This window comes from Coregonus clupeaformis, chromosome 10 (assembly GCF_020615455.1).
Source record: "Coregonus clupeaformis isolate EN_2021a chromosome 10, ASM2061545v1, whole genome shotgun sequence".
NCBI classification, from domain to species: Eukaryota; Metazoa; Chordata; class Actinopteri; order Salmoniformes; family Salmonidae; genus Coregonus; species Coregonus clupeaformis.
Window position 1 is genome coordinate 44,443,538 of NC_059201.1, and position 15,615 is coordinate 44,459,152.

The 15,615-nt window shown below is 42.3% G+C and overlaps 1 protein-coding gene across 3 annotated transcripts in view; it reads right to left on the reverse strand.

The window, feature by feature from the left end:
* Positions 1–15,615, reverse strand: part of LOC121575056 (SLIT-ROBO Rho GTPase-activating protein 3) — an 87,830-nt gene that overhangs the window by 22,293 nt on the left and 49,922 nt on the right. For all 3 annotated transcript variants that reach the window (XM_041887864.2, XM_041887863.2, XM_041887865.1), the window contains exons 9-11: positions 14,538–14,735; positions 9,658–9,742; positions 2,374–2,401 (exon numbers count right to left, since the gene is read on the reverse strand). In XM_041887864.2, coding sequence (XP_041743798.1) covers positions 2,374–2,401; positions 9,658–9,742; positions 14,538–14,735 — 311 coding nt within the window. The remainder of the gene's footprint in view (positions 1–2,373; positions 2,402–9,657; positions 9,743–14,537; positions 14,736–15,615) is intronic.

A 15,615-nucleotide genomic window follows, 5' to 3' on the forward strand; every position in this document is an offset into this window, starting at 1 on the left:
AAAACAAGGACATTTCTAAGTGACCCCAAACTTTTGAACGGTAGTGTATATATACAGTGGGGAAAAAAAGTATTTAGTCAGCCACCAATTGTGCAAGTTCTCCCACTTAAAAAGATGAGAGAGGCCTGTAATTTTCATCATAGGTACACGTCAACTATGACAGACAAATTGAGAAGAAAAAAAATCCAGAAAATCACATTGTAGGATTTTTAATGAATTTATTTGCAAATTATGGTGGAAAATAAGTATTTGGTCACCTACAAACAAGCAAGATTTCTGGCTCTCACAGACCTGTAACTTCTTCTTTAAGAGGCTCCTCTGTCCTCCACTCGTTACCTGTATTAATGGCACCTGTTTGAACTTGTTATCAGTATAAAAGACACCTGTCCACAACCTCAAACAGTCACACTCCAAACTCCACTATGGCCAAGACCAAAGAGCTGTCAAAGGACACCAGAAACAAAATTGTAGACCTGCACCAGGCTGGGAAGACTGAATCTGTAATAGGTAAGCAGCTTGGTTTGAAGAAATCAACTGTGGGAGCAATTATTAGGAAATGGAAGACATACAAGACCACTGATAATCTCCCTCGATTTGGGGCTCCACGCAAGATCTCACCCCGTGGGGTCAAAATGATCACAAGAACGGTGAGCAAAAATCCCAGAACCACACGGGGGGACCTAGTGAATGACCTGCAGAGAGCTGGGACCAAAGTAACAAAGCCTACCATCAGTAACACACTACGCCGCCAGGGACTCAAATCCTGCAGTGCCAGACGTGTCCCCCTGCTTAAGCCAGTACATGTCCAGGCCCGTCTGAAGTTTGCTAGAGTGCATTTGGATGATCCAGAAGAGGATTGGGAGAATGTCATATGGTCAGATGAAACCAAAATAGAACTTTTTGGTAAAAACTCAACTCGTCGTGTTTGGAGGACAAAGAATGCCGAGTTGCATCCAAAGAACACCATACCTACTGTGAAGCATGGGGGTGGAAACATCATGCTTTGGGGCTGTTTTTCTGCAAAGGGACCAGGACGACTGATCCGTGTAAAGGAAAGAATGAATGGGGCCATGTATCGTGAGATTTTGAGTGAAAACCTCCTTCCATCAGCAAGGGCATTGAAGATGAAACGTGGCTGGATCTTTCAGCATGACAATGATCCCAAACACACCGCCCGGGCAACGAAGGAGTGGCTTCGTAAGAAGCATTTCAAGGTCCTGGAGTGGCCTAGCCAGTCTCCAGATCTCAACCTCATAGAAAATCTTTGGAGGGAGTTGATAGTCCGTGTTGCCCAGCGACAGCCCCAAAACATCACTGCTCTAGAGATCTGCATGGAGGAATGGGCCAAAATACCAGCAACAGTGTGTGAAAACCTTGTGAAGACTTACAGAAAACGTTTGACCTGTGTCATTGCCAACAAAGGGTATATAACAAAGTATTGAGAAACTTTTGTTATTGACCAAATACTTATTTTCCACCATAATTTGCAAATAAATTCATTAAAAATCTTACAATGTGATCTTCTGGATTTTTTCTTCTCATTTTGTCTGTCATAGTTGACGTGTACCTATGATGAAAATTACAGGCCTCTCTCATCTTTTTAAGTGGGAGAACTTGCACAATTGGTGGCTGACTAAATACTTTTTTTCCCCACTGTACATATACCTATATATAGCTCTGGATAGCTTTGCATGTCCTATTCTTTCTCCTCCTCTCACAGTACAAACCATAACATTATTTTAACACACAAGTGGAGTCACAGAGGAAGTATGCTTAGACTATCATCACAGCTGTTTCAGCTAAACCCTCAATAACCTGACTATAATGACTCTGGGCCACTTATCAAATAAATCAGTTTATAAAAACATGATTACAGTAAAAGCACATGATTAATGACATTTAAATAGTGTAATAGGCCTGTGAGCTGAGAGGAGATATAAAATCTTTATGTCTTATAACTCCCAACTTCTGCGCTACTGTTAATTCTTCTCAACTCACTGATTTATGACTAAGTCATTTATGTGCTTAATATACAGTACTGCTCTGTTTACCAGATACCTGTACTATACTGTAGTGTTTAACAAGGCTCCTTATGGCCACTGTAGTGACTGATGGGTGACAGATGGTCTTACAGCCAAGCTAATCTACCCATAACTGCTTCATTGTACACTCAAGTTCGCTCAGAAGTTGACTAATTAATCAACAGACAAACAACATCCCCTCTCCCTATTTGGAATTCCACCCCTGACTTGTCAGAGAGGCTCGGGACCAAACTGCTCTTCGCTTTAACATGACATCATCTCTGCCACTTCCAGGAACACAGGAAGGGTTTGACACGCTTTTCTTCATCCTCTTTTTAACCTCTTTTCTTACCTTGTTGTTCCATATTCAGCCCTTTCCCCTAAAAGAAAGAAATGGATAAAGGGAAAGAGAGAGAGGGAGAAAGAGAGAGAAAATGAGTGTGTGTGCGCACGCGCTTGCGTGCATGTGTCTGTGAGAGAAAGAAAAGACAACGCTTTAATGGCACGGTTGAGTGCATTTGGAGCCAGACCTGGTTGTCTACAGAGCTGGCAGATTGGGCAGAGGGATGAAGGGTGAGGATCGTTATGAGAAAAAACGGGCACCTATTCAGACAGCTCAACGGTGCGAGCGCCATGACCGCCTCTGACTCACATACAGCCAGCCAGGCAGTGGCCATTCAGCGGTCGCCCTAGAAACCATAGAGAGAGAGACGGAGGGGGCGGACTCTGCCAGCTCAGAGCAGAATGTCAATGGAAGCTAGCGTATCCAGGGACAACGGGGAGGAGGGAAGTGTGAGGAGGGCTGTGTTCGGGGGGGTGGGGGTTGTACAATATTGAAGTAACTGTGTAGTACTAATATAACATGATATGTCAGGGGTAGGCAACACAATTCAGCCGCGGTACGGTTTTTGTCGGAGCAAATGGTCGGGGAACTGGAAAATAATTATAATAATTTGTACACTGCAAATTGACCACAACTAAGCTCAAAAAGAGATTGTATTTGAAAATAACAATAATTTCCTACCTTGATTACATTGAGACACGATCACACGTCTCTTTTTTTATTTTATTTGTGGGAATACTTGGGAACAGATTTCCTAAATTAAACAAATGTTTTGCTTAATTACTGGTGATTTTACAGTCTTCTTGACTAACAACTTTGGGGGGGCAAAGAATAAATCACTCACATGCCAGTTTTGGTCATCTAGTTATCCCAGGTAACAGGGGGGTTGCAACAAGAATACAACAGGGGGGTTGCAACAAGGTTTAGTAACAAGAATACAAGATTACATGATATCCCATAGCATGATAACTCTTTGATCAGTGACTCGTATTGTTGATTTCAGGGTTCATGTCATGTGTAATAAAAAAAGCTGTTGTTTGTTATTTGACCAACCACAACTAATTCCTGGAAATACTGGAGCCAGCGGTTTGGCCGCTTATGGAGCATCATATGAGTTTCTTGTAAGATTGTATTGTAAAATGCATAGTACATGGCTGATTCCTCTCGAACCTAGAACAAAACAGGACAATGTTTGTGTTTTTTTAACGAAATGTAATTCATAGAAGGGTCCTTTCGAGAAAGAACTGTTGACATATATTTGAAAGCATAATTGAGAAATAATTAATTGAAGTTGGAATATTTGTGACATTTTGGCTTTACCCAAGCCTCCTTTAAAAGTGGAACCGACAGCGTTTTAGCAACATGGTTTCTTATTAAAATCTGTTCATATACATATTTACATTTTACATTTTAGTCATTTAGCAAACGCTCTTATCCAGAGCGACTTACAGTTAGTGAACATATAACTGAGCTACAGGCCCTCCTGTAGCTCAGTTGGTAGAGCATGGCGCTTGCAACGCCAGGATTGTGGGTTAGATTCCCACGGGGGGCCAGTATGAAAAATGTATGCACTCACTAACTGTAAGTCGCTCTGGATAAGAGTGTCTGCTAAATGATTAAATGTTAAAAAAATATATATATATACACCCCCAAGAACAATATGACATTTTTTATTTTACATTTTCGGACAAGCCAGCACATAGATATGGTCATTTTCACGTTTTCATATATTCATAGAATGTTTGGGAATGACACAGAGCAGGCATTTGTGAAAGTTCAGGACTTGTCCAGGACCGGACTAAGACCGGTGCGCCATAACCAATCAGCGCTACAGTAGGTATATACAGGTCCTTGCAAAAGTATTCATCCCCCTTGGCATTTTTCCTATTTTGTTGCATTACAACATGTAATTTAAATTGATTTTTATTTGGATTTCATGTAATGGACATACACAAAATAGTCAAAATTGGTGACGTGAAATGAAAAAAAGAACTAAAAAATACATTACGGAAAAGTGGTGTGTGCATATGTATTCACCCCCTTTGCTATGAAGCCCCTAAATAAGATCTGGTGCAACCAATTACCTTCAGAAGTCACAGAATTAGTTAAATAAAGTCCACCTGTATGCAATCTAAGTGTCACATGATCTTAGTATATATACACCTGTTCTGAAAGGCCCCAGAGTCTGCAACATCACTAAGCAAGGGGCACTACCAAGCAAGCGGCACCATGAAGACCAAGGAGCTCGCCAAAAAGGTCAGGGACAAAGTTGTGGAGAAGTACAGATCAGGGTTGGGTTATAGAAAAATATCAGAAACTTTGAACGTCCCACGGAGCACCATTAAATCCATTATTAAAAAATGGAAAGAATATGGCACCACAACAAACCTGCCAAGAGAGGGCCGCCCACCAAAACATCAGAGAGGCAACAAAGAGATCAAAGACAACCCTGAAGGAGCTGCAAAGCTCCACAGCGGAGATTGGAGTATCTGTCCATAGGACCACTTTAAGCCGTACACTCCACAGAGCTGGGCTTTACGGAAGAGTGGCCAGAAAAAAGCCATTGCTTAAAGAAAAGACATGTGGGAGACTCCCCAAACATATGGAAGAAGGTACTCTGGTCAGATGAGACTAAAATTGAGCTTTTTGGCCATCAAGGAAAACGTTATGTCTGGCGCAAACCCAACACCTCGCATCCCCCCGAGAACACCATTCACACAGTGAACCATGGTGGTGGCAGCATCATGCTGTGGGGATGTTTTTCCATCGGCAGGGACTGGGAAACTGGTCAGAATTGAAGGAATGATGGATGGCGCTAAATACAGGGAAAATCTTGAGGGAAACCTGTTTCAGTCTTCCAGAGATTTGAGACTGGGACAGAGGTTCACCTTCCAGCAGGACAATGACCCTAAGCATACTGCTAAAGCAACACTTGAGTGGCGCAGTGGTCTAAGGCACTGCATCGCAGTGCTAGCTGTGCCACTAGAGATCCTGGTTCGAGTCCAGGCTCTGTCGCAGCCGGCCGCGACCAGGAGACCCATGGGCGGCGCAAAATTGGTCCAGCGTCGTCTAAGGTAGGGGAGGGTTAGGCCGGCAGGGATGTGGGTTCGTTTCCCACGGGGGGGCAGTATGAAAATATATATATATATATATATATAAATAAATAAATAAATGTATGCATTCACTAACTGTAAGATGCTCTGGATAAGAGCATCTGCTAAATGACTTAAATGTAAATGTTTAAGGGGAAACATTTAAATGTCTTGGAATGGCCTAGTCAAAGCCCATACCTCAATCCAATTGAGAATCTGTGGTATGACTTAAAGATTGCTGTACAACAGCAGAACCCATCCAACTTGATGGAGCTGGAGCAGTTTTACCTTGAAGAATGGGAAAAAATCCCAGCGGCTAGATGTGCCAAGCTTATAGACATATACACCAAGAGACTTGCAGCTGTAATTGCTGCAAAAGGTGGCTCTACAAAGTATTGACTTTGGCGGGGTGAATAGTTATGCATGCTCAAGTTTTCAGTTTTTTTTGGTCTTATTTCTTGTTTGTTTCACAATAAAACATATTTTGCATCTTCAAAGTGGTAGGCATGTTGTGTAAATCAAATGATACAAACCCCCCACAAATCCATAATAATTTCAGGTTGTAAGGCAACAAAATAGGAAAAATGCCAAGGGGGGTGAATACTTTCGCAAGCCACTGTATGCAAATAGGCCATTTGCCTGCCATCATTCACTTTGAACTGGACTGTGTTTACAGGCAGTAGCAATAGTGGGACTTTAGAGCAATATAAATAATTATCCAAAAGCCACAAAATACACCTGAATGGATTTCTGCAAATATGTAAATACCACAGGAGTCCTCTTACATTTGGGAACTTTACAGTCCTATTAATCGAACAACCATGAAAAGGTAGGCTCTCTCCCTCAGTTGCCTACAACAACAAGATCAACAACTAATGTTAGCCAGAGCGAGATGAGCTAAAATCTAACGAAGGAACAGTAGATAAACCCTGTCAAACTTTTTCAGCTTGTAGTTGGCCGTCAAAATTGCACTGATAAACGATGGGGACGATGGGAAATAGTAGGCTGCTCGCCCTTCTGCAGCTTGCCTGCCAATGCATGCTTGTCCCAAACCACGTTTTGACAACTGAGTGGGAACTTGCCTGCCCACCCATTTGATCAATGCCAAATACATTTGATTGAAAACTAAGAGATATGCTAACTGCGGTTAACAGTCGTTCAAGTTCAGCATAGCTAACTAGCAAATTGATTCACATTTCTTGCTAGCTAAGCAAATGACACCTGCATCCAGGGCCGGCGTTCTGGCCGAGCCCTAGGGGACTTGGCCCGCCCTACCGTACCTCCTTGCCCGTCCAAATAATATTTTGAAATATTTATTATTTATTTGACCGAGACGCGCGCCAACAGAAAGACGCATCAATCTCAGATAAAGCATATGATCGAGCGAAACCGCGACCCTCTGTCTCAGTATGTGTAGACCATGTATCTGATGCTGTCTGGACAAAAGGAGTATGGCATGTCATACTTTTTCTGGCCAGACAGCATCAGATACATGGCCTACATATAGTAAGACAGAGGGGCGCTGTTTTGCTCACTAGTTTCAGCAGAGAGGAAGAGGCGAAGCAAGAGGGCTCACTCTCGCGAAAATCTGTCCTGAATAAGCTCAATGTGCTTCTATGGGCATAATATGCAGACCTAAGCTTGTCGCCTGCATTCCTGCCTTTGGAACAATGACTCGCATTGTTAGGGGGGAGACATGAGCATCTCATCAATATATACAGATCTCTGGTTTCAGCCACTTGCGAATTAGAAAGGAAAGTTGCCGGGTGCACAGTGCACTGTTTGGATGCTGGCTTCCCCTAAAGTAAATGTAATGTTTTGCCAAAATTATACAATCACTCCTGTCTAAATAAATAATTCAAAATACTTTACCAGAGAGCTTGACTTAGCCACAGCGGAGCATTAGCTTCTTCTTTTTTTATGCATAGGCCTATGCCTATTTGGGAAGCCAGCAATTTGGGGAGCGCACGTGGCAATAGGCCTAGCTGATTATTGAGTTGCGGCTTTCAATGAAAAGCATCTCAAATGTGTGAAGATAGTGTCTTGAGTATAATTACAATTTTGAGACAAGAAGAAGGGGAGGGGGGTGTGGTCGAAGATATGGGCGTCTCTCTCCAGAATGTGCTCTGCTGTCTCCCGCCAATTTTTGCACATTCATTGTTTCATTGTGTGAATTGTTTTCCTTTTTTAATTGCTTATTTTGAACAATTCCCCATTACATATGTAACCAGTAGGCCTAGTAAATGTGCTGTTAATCCCCCGTCATTTGGTTACATTAATTTCTGTTAATGCATGTATTACAGTAATATACCGTTCTCATTCTGAGAGTGGAAACATTGTTTGCAGAGTTCACAACCTGCTACACTTGTGAGAAACAAGTTTTGGTTTATTTCATAACCATCATTTAGCAGTTTTGTCCATGTTTTCATTGTCTTTTGTTTGGAGTGCTCCATGTGAGCATGTTTGTGGTTTCTCTGTCCTTACAACGTTGAGGGAGCGCACGTGCCTGAGCACGCGAAACCTGATACAATGCTGCATTTCACTAGCGATAGCGCAAGTCAAGACAGATCTAAAGGGAGGCAGACAGGCGGAGTAGATAGATTAATGCAATTGAAAGAACCTGCATTTTTTACTGTTTTTATTTGGTCAGCTTTAGGCCTATGTATTTTACTTAGTTGACAATGGAAGTTATAGGCCTACTGCTGCATTGGCCTATAGTAGTGGTCACCAACCTTTTCTGAGTCAAGGTAATGGATAATTTGTTGTATTACTTGTGAGTCACAGCTAAGTGAGCATAATAATTTGCTTATTTTTACTGGCCTGATGGTGAGGATGCCTCTCACCCGACTCACCGTCCCTCCGCCCTCCTTCCCTCCGCTGAGAAATGGGGACACAGTCTTCCAGCTGAAACTCAAGTTGCACTGCATTATTTCTGCCTCATGCACTAAATCATGTTGTTACTCCTATGACCAGAGAAATTGAAATATTCCTGAATATTAAAAAAGACAAGATGCTAATAATAACGCAAAATTATCGGAACACTTTGCTATACTCATTCATTGGAGCTGCAGTGCTGGTTGTAGCATGTGGAAGTAGGGAGAACACACATTTTATGGCTTATAAAAGTGTTAACAGTGCTGAATAACAACAAACATGAACTTACACAAAAACAGCAGCTCTTTGCTGTATTCGTTGAGTCTCACTAAAGTCATGGTTTTAAACGTTTTGAAATCTCAGTATCAACTTTGCTGTGCGTTCGGGGCTTCTTTTTCTAGTCTATGGCTTGAGGAAACTGTGCAGACACGGTGACCTGAGCTATCTGAACGGCCAGCGGTAGGAATATAGGTGCACTTGATTTGCTCTCTGGGCCTGCCGGGTAGGCGGAGTTCTACCTTCAGACACATGAAATTGTTCAAAATGGGAACGTTTTGCCTTACCGGCACTAGTGCTGCTGAATCAAGTGCACCTACCGCCAACAGCGTCAAACAAATACAAAAAACAGGAACGCAAGGCTTTATGGTTGTTGTTTTTTACAGAAATGTTTGGTGATCGACTAGGTTGGTGACCACTGGCCTATAGGCTATCTCTGAGTTCCAAGCGCTAATTTCTTTAGCTACCAATGGAACACGGTGTATCAATGTGTCCATACGGCAAAGGCTGGTGCTCTTGCATTAGTTTAATTTTAACTTTTAAGATTCGTATCATTTTAATTCCGATTTTTATGATTAACCACGTGACAATCATTTTGATAAACGAAAACGTTATTATTGAAATAAAACTGTTCCACGCAAATGCGCATATAAAATTTTTTATAACTGGCTTTCCAAATACTTATGACACCTTCAAAATGGGGGGACTAGACACAAAGTGCTTTCATTTCTAAGAAAAGGTGACATTCTGTACTGTCGCCTCATATGAAACATTTGATCTCAAATCCAAAATGCTGGAGTATAGACCAACATTTTAAGTTTTAGCTTCACTGTCCAAATAAATACATAGGGGAGTGTATACAATATGGGTTATTACTGGTAGCTGATGGCAATTAAGTTTATTTAACAAAACAACAATGTTTGAACCATAAGAAGACTACAATTGGCAAGCTGCTGCTAGTGCTTTAAAGTGGAGGTGATGCCCCTATGAACGGCATTGTGATCCAGAAGTGTCACAATAACATTGTAACCATGTGAAGAGTTGTTCTCACCTTCTCCTAGCGTCTGCTTCAGTAGATCATGCTTGGCCTGTAGTTTCACTATGAGGTTGCTGCCATTCAGGTACTCTTTGAATTTCTATACAAGCAGGCAGGCAGACAGACAGACAGACAGACAGACAGACAGACAGACAGACAGACAGACAGACAGACAGACAGACAGACAGACAGACAGAGCAAGAGAGAGCACAAGAGAGAAAGACAAACAGACAGAAAATGCAAAGAGAGAGAGAGAATACTTTTACAATGTGTAATATATGGCATTTAGCAGACGCTTTTATCAAAAGCAACTTATAGTAAGTAGTACAGTGAGTGAATTACTGTTTAATATGTAATCCCTGCAGGAATTGAAGCCGCGACCTTGGCAACCTTAGCTAATGCCACACTCTTACAAACTGAGCCACACAGGACCACACTTGCGATTGTAGGCTAGTCAGTACTGCATTTGAGCAAAAGGTTAATTTCATAATTAATTTGCATGACTTGTATCAGCAAAGCCTGATGATAATACCAGTAAAATGAACTCACAACCAGATGGTTGCCTGTCTGACTTCCACAAGGCATAATGCTGCATAATGATGAACACTGGAGAAAGCCACTAAACTTGAGTAGCTAAAGTACTCTAATAGCAGTGTGCAATTCATTCATAAAAATGGAAAAAGCATTTCTAATGCACTGTAAGTTTTGTTAATATAATAATAACAATAATGTATGACACTTAGCAGACACTTTTTGTAAAGTGACTTACAGTACACTTACAGTTTGTATATGTGTATGTGATTCCCACGGGGGGGCCAGTATGAAAAAAATAATGTATGCACTCACTAACTGTAAGTCGCTCTGGATAAGAGCGTCTGCTAAATGACTAAAAATGTAAAATGTAAAATCCCTGCGGGAATTGAACCCATGACGACAATGATCTGGGGCCGAGCTGGGCTGAGCTCCCTGCCATCCAGGACCTCTATACCAGGCGGCGTCAATTATTTTTTCCCCCCAAAGAATTCAGCCTACAAAGCCAGACTGTTCTCTTTGCTACCTCATGGCAAGCGGTACTGATGCACCAAGTCTGGAACCAACAGGACCCTGAACAATTTCTACCACCAAGCCATAAGACTGCTAAACAAGACTTCTAAATAGCTAATCAAATTGCTACCTGCTGCCACTGTCCAACTCTCTTGCACTTACTCTATGCACACACAGTGGACTCTACCCACACACTCACACATACTTACATTGACACCCCAACACACACACAGACACACACACACACACATAACATGCGCACTAATGCATATTGAATGCACACACACACACACACACACACACACACACACACACACACTGCTGCTACTGTCTAATATCTATCCCTTTGCCTAGTGACTTTAACCCTACTTATACACTGAGTGTACAAAACATTAGGAACACCTTCCTAATTAGGAACACCTTCACAAACCGATGCTGGCACTAAGACCGCACTCAACGAGCTGTATAAGTGCATAAGCAAACAAGAAAATGCTCATCCAGAGGCGGCGCTCCTAGTGGCAGGGAAAACTTTTATCCGTTTTACCTCGTTTCTACCAGCATGTTAAATGTTCAACCAGAGGAAAAAAAACTCTAGACCACCTTTACTCCACACACAGAGATGCTTACAAAGCTTTCCCTCGCCCTCCATTTGGCAAATCTGACCATAATTATATCCTCCTGGTTCCTGTTTACAAGCAAAAACTAAAGCAGGAAGTACCAGTGACTCGCTCAATACAGAAGTGGTCAGATGACGCAGATGCTAAGCTACAGGACTGTTTTGCTAGCAGACTGGAATATGTTCCGGGATTCTTTCAAGGGCATTGAGGAGTACACCACATCAGTCACTGGCTTCATTAATAAGTGCATCGATGACGTCGTCCCCACAGTGACCGTACTTACATACCCCAACCAGAAGCCATGGATTACAGGTAACATCCGCACTGAGCTAAAGGGTAGAGCTGCCGCTTTCAAGGAGTGGGACTCTAACCTGGACGCTTATAAGAAATCCCGCTATGCCCTCCAACGAACCATCAAACAGGCAAAGCGTCAATACAGGATTAACCTGTGCCCCACGCACATTGACTCTGTACCGGTACCCCCTGTACAGTGAGGGAAAAAAGTATTTGATCCCCTGCTGATTTTGTAAGTTTGCCCACTGACAAAGACATGATCAGTCTATAATTTTAATGGTAGGTTTATTTGAACAGTGAGAGACAGAATAACAACAAAAAAATCCAGAAAAACGCAAGTAAAAAATGTTATGAATTGATTTGCATTTTAATGAGGGAAATAAGTATTTGACCCCTCTGCAAAACATGACTTAGTACTTGGTGGCAAAACCCTTGTTGGCAATCACAGAGGTCAGACGTTTCTTGTAGTTGGCCACCAGGTTTGCACACATCTCAAGAGGGATTTTGTTCCACTCCTCTTTGCAGATCTTCTCCAAGTCATTAAGGTTTCGAGGCTGACGTTTGGCAACTCAAACCTTCAGCTCCCTCCACAGATTTTCTATGGGATTAAGGTCTGGAGACTGACTAGGCCACTCCAGGACCTTAATGTGCTTCTTCTTGAACCACTCCTTTGTTGCCTTGGCCGTGTGTTTTGGGTCATTGTCATGCTGGAATACCCATCCACGACCCATTTTCAATGCCCTGGCTGAGGGAAGGAGGTTCTCACCCAAGATTTGACGGTACATGGCCCCGTCCATCGTCCCTTTGATGCGGTGAAGTTGTCCTGTTCCCTTAGCAGAAAAACACCCCCAAAGCATAATGTTTCCACCTCCATGTTTGACGGTGGGGATGGTGTTCTTGGGGTCATAGGCAGCATTCCTCCTCCTCCAAACACGGCAAGTTGAGTTGATCCCAAAGAGCTCGATTTTGGTCTCATCTGACCACAAAACTTTCACGCAGTTCTCCTCTGAATCATTCAGATGTTCATTGGCAAACTTCAGACGGCCCTGTATATGTGCTTTCTTGAGCAGGGGGACCTTGCGGGCGCTGTAGGATTTCAGTCCTTCACGGCGTAGTGTGTTGCCAATTGTTTTCTTGGTGACTATGGTCCCAGCTGCCTTGAGATCATTGACAAGATCCTCCCGTGTAGTTCTGGGATGATTCCTCACCGTTCTCATGATCATTGCAACTCCACGAGGTGAGATCTTGTATGGAGCCCCAGGCCGAGGGAGATTGACAGTTATTTTGTGTTTCTTCCATTTGCGAATAATTGCACCAACTGTTGTCACCTTCTCACCAAGCTGCTTGGCGATGGTCTTGTAGGCCATTCCAGCCTTGTGTAGGTCTACAATCTTGTCCCTGACATCCTTGGAGAGCTCTTTGGTCTTGGCCATGGTGGAGAGTTTGGAATCTGATTGATTGATTGCTTCTGTGGACAGGTGTCTTTTATACAGGTAACAGACTGAGATTAGGAACTCTCCCTTTAAGAGTGTGCTCCTAATCTCAGCTCGTTACCTGTATAAAAGACACCTGGGAGCCAGAAATCTTTCTGATTGAGAGGGGGTCAAATACTTATTTCCCTCATTAAAATGAAAATCAATTTATAACATTTTTGAAATGCGTTTTTCTGGATTTTTTTGTTGTTATTCTGTCTCTCACTGTTCAAATAAACCTACCATTAAAATTATAGATTGATAATTTCTTTGTCAATGGGCAAACGTACAAAATCAGCAGGGGATCAAATACTTTTTTTCCCTCACTACTGTTATTTTACAGCTACTCTTTAATTATTTGTTATTTTTCAATTTTTCAATCTTTTTTTAACTTATCTTTTTTTTACTTGACACTTATTTTTCTTAAAACTGCATTGTTGGTTAAGGGCTTGTAAGTAAGCATTTCACTAAGGTCTACACCTGTTGTATTCGGCGCATGTGACAAATAAAACTTGATTTGATTTTGATTTGATAATATTGAGTTGCACCCTCTTTTGCCCTCAGAACAGCCTCAATTCATCGGGGCATGGACTCTACAAGGTGTCGAAAGCGTTCCACAGGGATGCTGGCCCATGTTGACTCCAATGCTTCCCACAGTTGTGTCATGTTGGCTGGATGTCCATTGGGTGGTGGACCATTCTTGATACACACGGGAAACTGTTGAGCATGAAAAACTCAGCAGCGTTGCAGTTCTTGACACAAACTGGTGAGCCTGGCACCTACTACCATACCCTGTTCAAAGGCATGTACATATTTTGCCTTGCCCATTCACCCTCAGAATGGCACACACACAATCCATGTCTCACTTGTCTTAAGGCTTAAACATATTTCTTTAACCTGTCACCTCCCCTTAATCTACACTGATTGAAGTGGATTTAACAGTTGACATCAATAAGGGATCATAGCTTTCACCTGGTCAGTCTATGTCATGGAAAGAGCTGGTGTTCCTAATGTTTTGTATACTCAGTGTATGCACATTACCTCATACCACTGCACATCGACTTGGTACTGGTACTCCCTGTATATAGCCATGTTATTTTTACTCGATATTGTTATTCATTATTCACTGTGTATTTATTCCTTGTCACTATTTCCATTTTCATTGTTTCACTTTATTCTGCATTGTTGGAAAAGGGCCCATAAGTAAGCATTTAACTGTTAGTCTACACCTGTTGTTAACCATTTGACAATTCAAATTTGATTTGATCTTACCAACAGAGCCACACAGGACCTGGTCAGAGCACTAGGGCAAGGCACTAAACCCAAGTAGTTAAAGTAAAGTACTTAATACCAGGAAGCATTCATACAAATGAGAAAAAAAGCATTTATAATGCTTAGTAACCGGTGTAAGTTGTCTGAGTCAATCACAGTGAAGTCTTAAGCCATGTGACTTATCAGAGCCACTCACAGTAAAGTAGAAGCCCTCCGTCTCCTGCTGGTTGGCTCGTCTCTTAGCAACGTTGGCCTTGCTCATGTAGGAGTCAGACGAGGCAGACTTAACCGACTCAGTGGACTGGCTGTGTTGGAAAGCCTCAGACACATCAAAGTCCTCCACCGTCAGCATGTCCTGCAGAGTCTGCATGGTGGCATCCAGGGTCTTTCTTACCTAAGACAGACAGAAAGGGAAGAGTCATTATTAAGCTGTGTCACAACATCAATATTTTCCTTGCACACAATGAGACTTCAATTGGAATTGTATAATGGTCTTAAAGGAAAAATAGACAAGAAATGCTAGTCAGCAATCAAGCTTTCAAGATATAGAACTTTCAAAAGGCTAATTGTCACTTGCCACATCATGATGATGCAAAATGCATAAAGTTCTACATCTGTATGGGACTGTATCAACAGTGGACTAATGAAACAAATACCAAAAGATAGTTTTTGAGTCGATTTTTCCTTTAAGAGCAAAATGTCAAATTAAAGAACAAAATGTCCCACATCTACACTAGTATGAATTCTGCAGACACGATCTTGATCACAGTACTACATCCTACAACCACTTGCATAATGTCAAGTTCAGTCAGCCCGGTAGGGGACATGTTTTTTGGTCTGTGTGAAGATAATTAGGAAGATAACTGGTGTTTTGTCTGTGTGAGAGGGAGAGGAGATGAGCACCTCCATATTCATAGGAGATAAGCTGAACACACAGCACAAATATATGGTGACCTTTACACACATCTGTCTGAATCACTGCAGCAGCAGGAGGCAGACAGGCAGCAGTCTCTGTAGCTGGAGGATGCAGTGCTAGCTGCTAGGGCCTGGCTGCCTGCCTGGGTGGGTGGGTAATGGGGAAGAGATGGAAGATGAGAGTCAACCCTAGGGCCACACCTTTGTCAGTTTAGAAGATGTATTGTGATTGAAAACACTGCTTGGGTGACAGTCGTCATGTGTTACTGCTAAAGTAGGGCCTCCCCTGCCTGCCTGTTAGATGAGAGGCGATCCCAGGGGCTACACTTTGCATGTGAGATAGGGTGTGTGTGAATGCA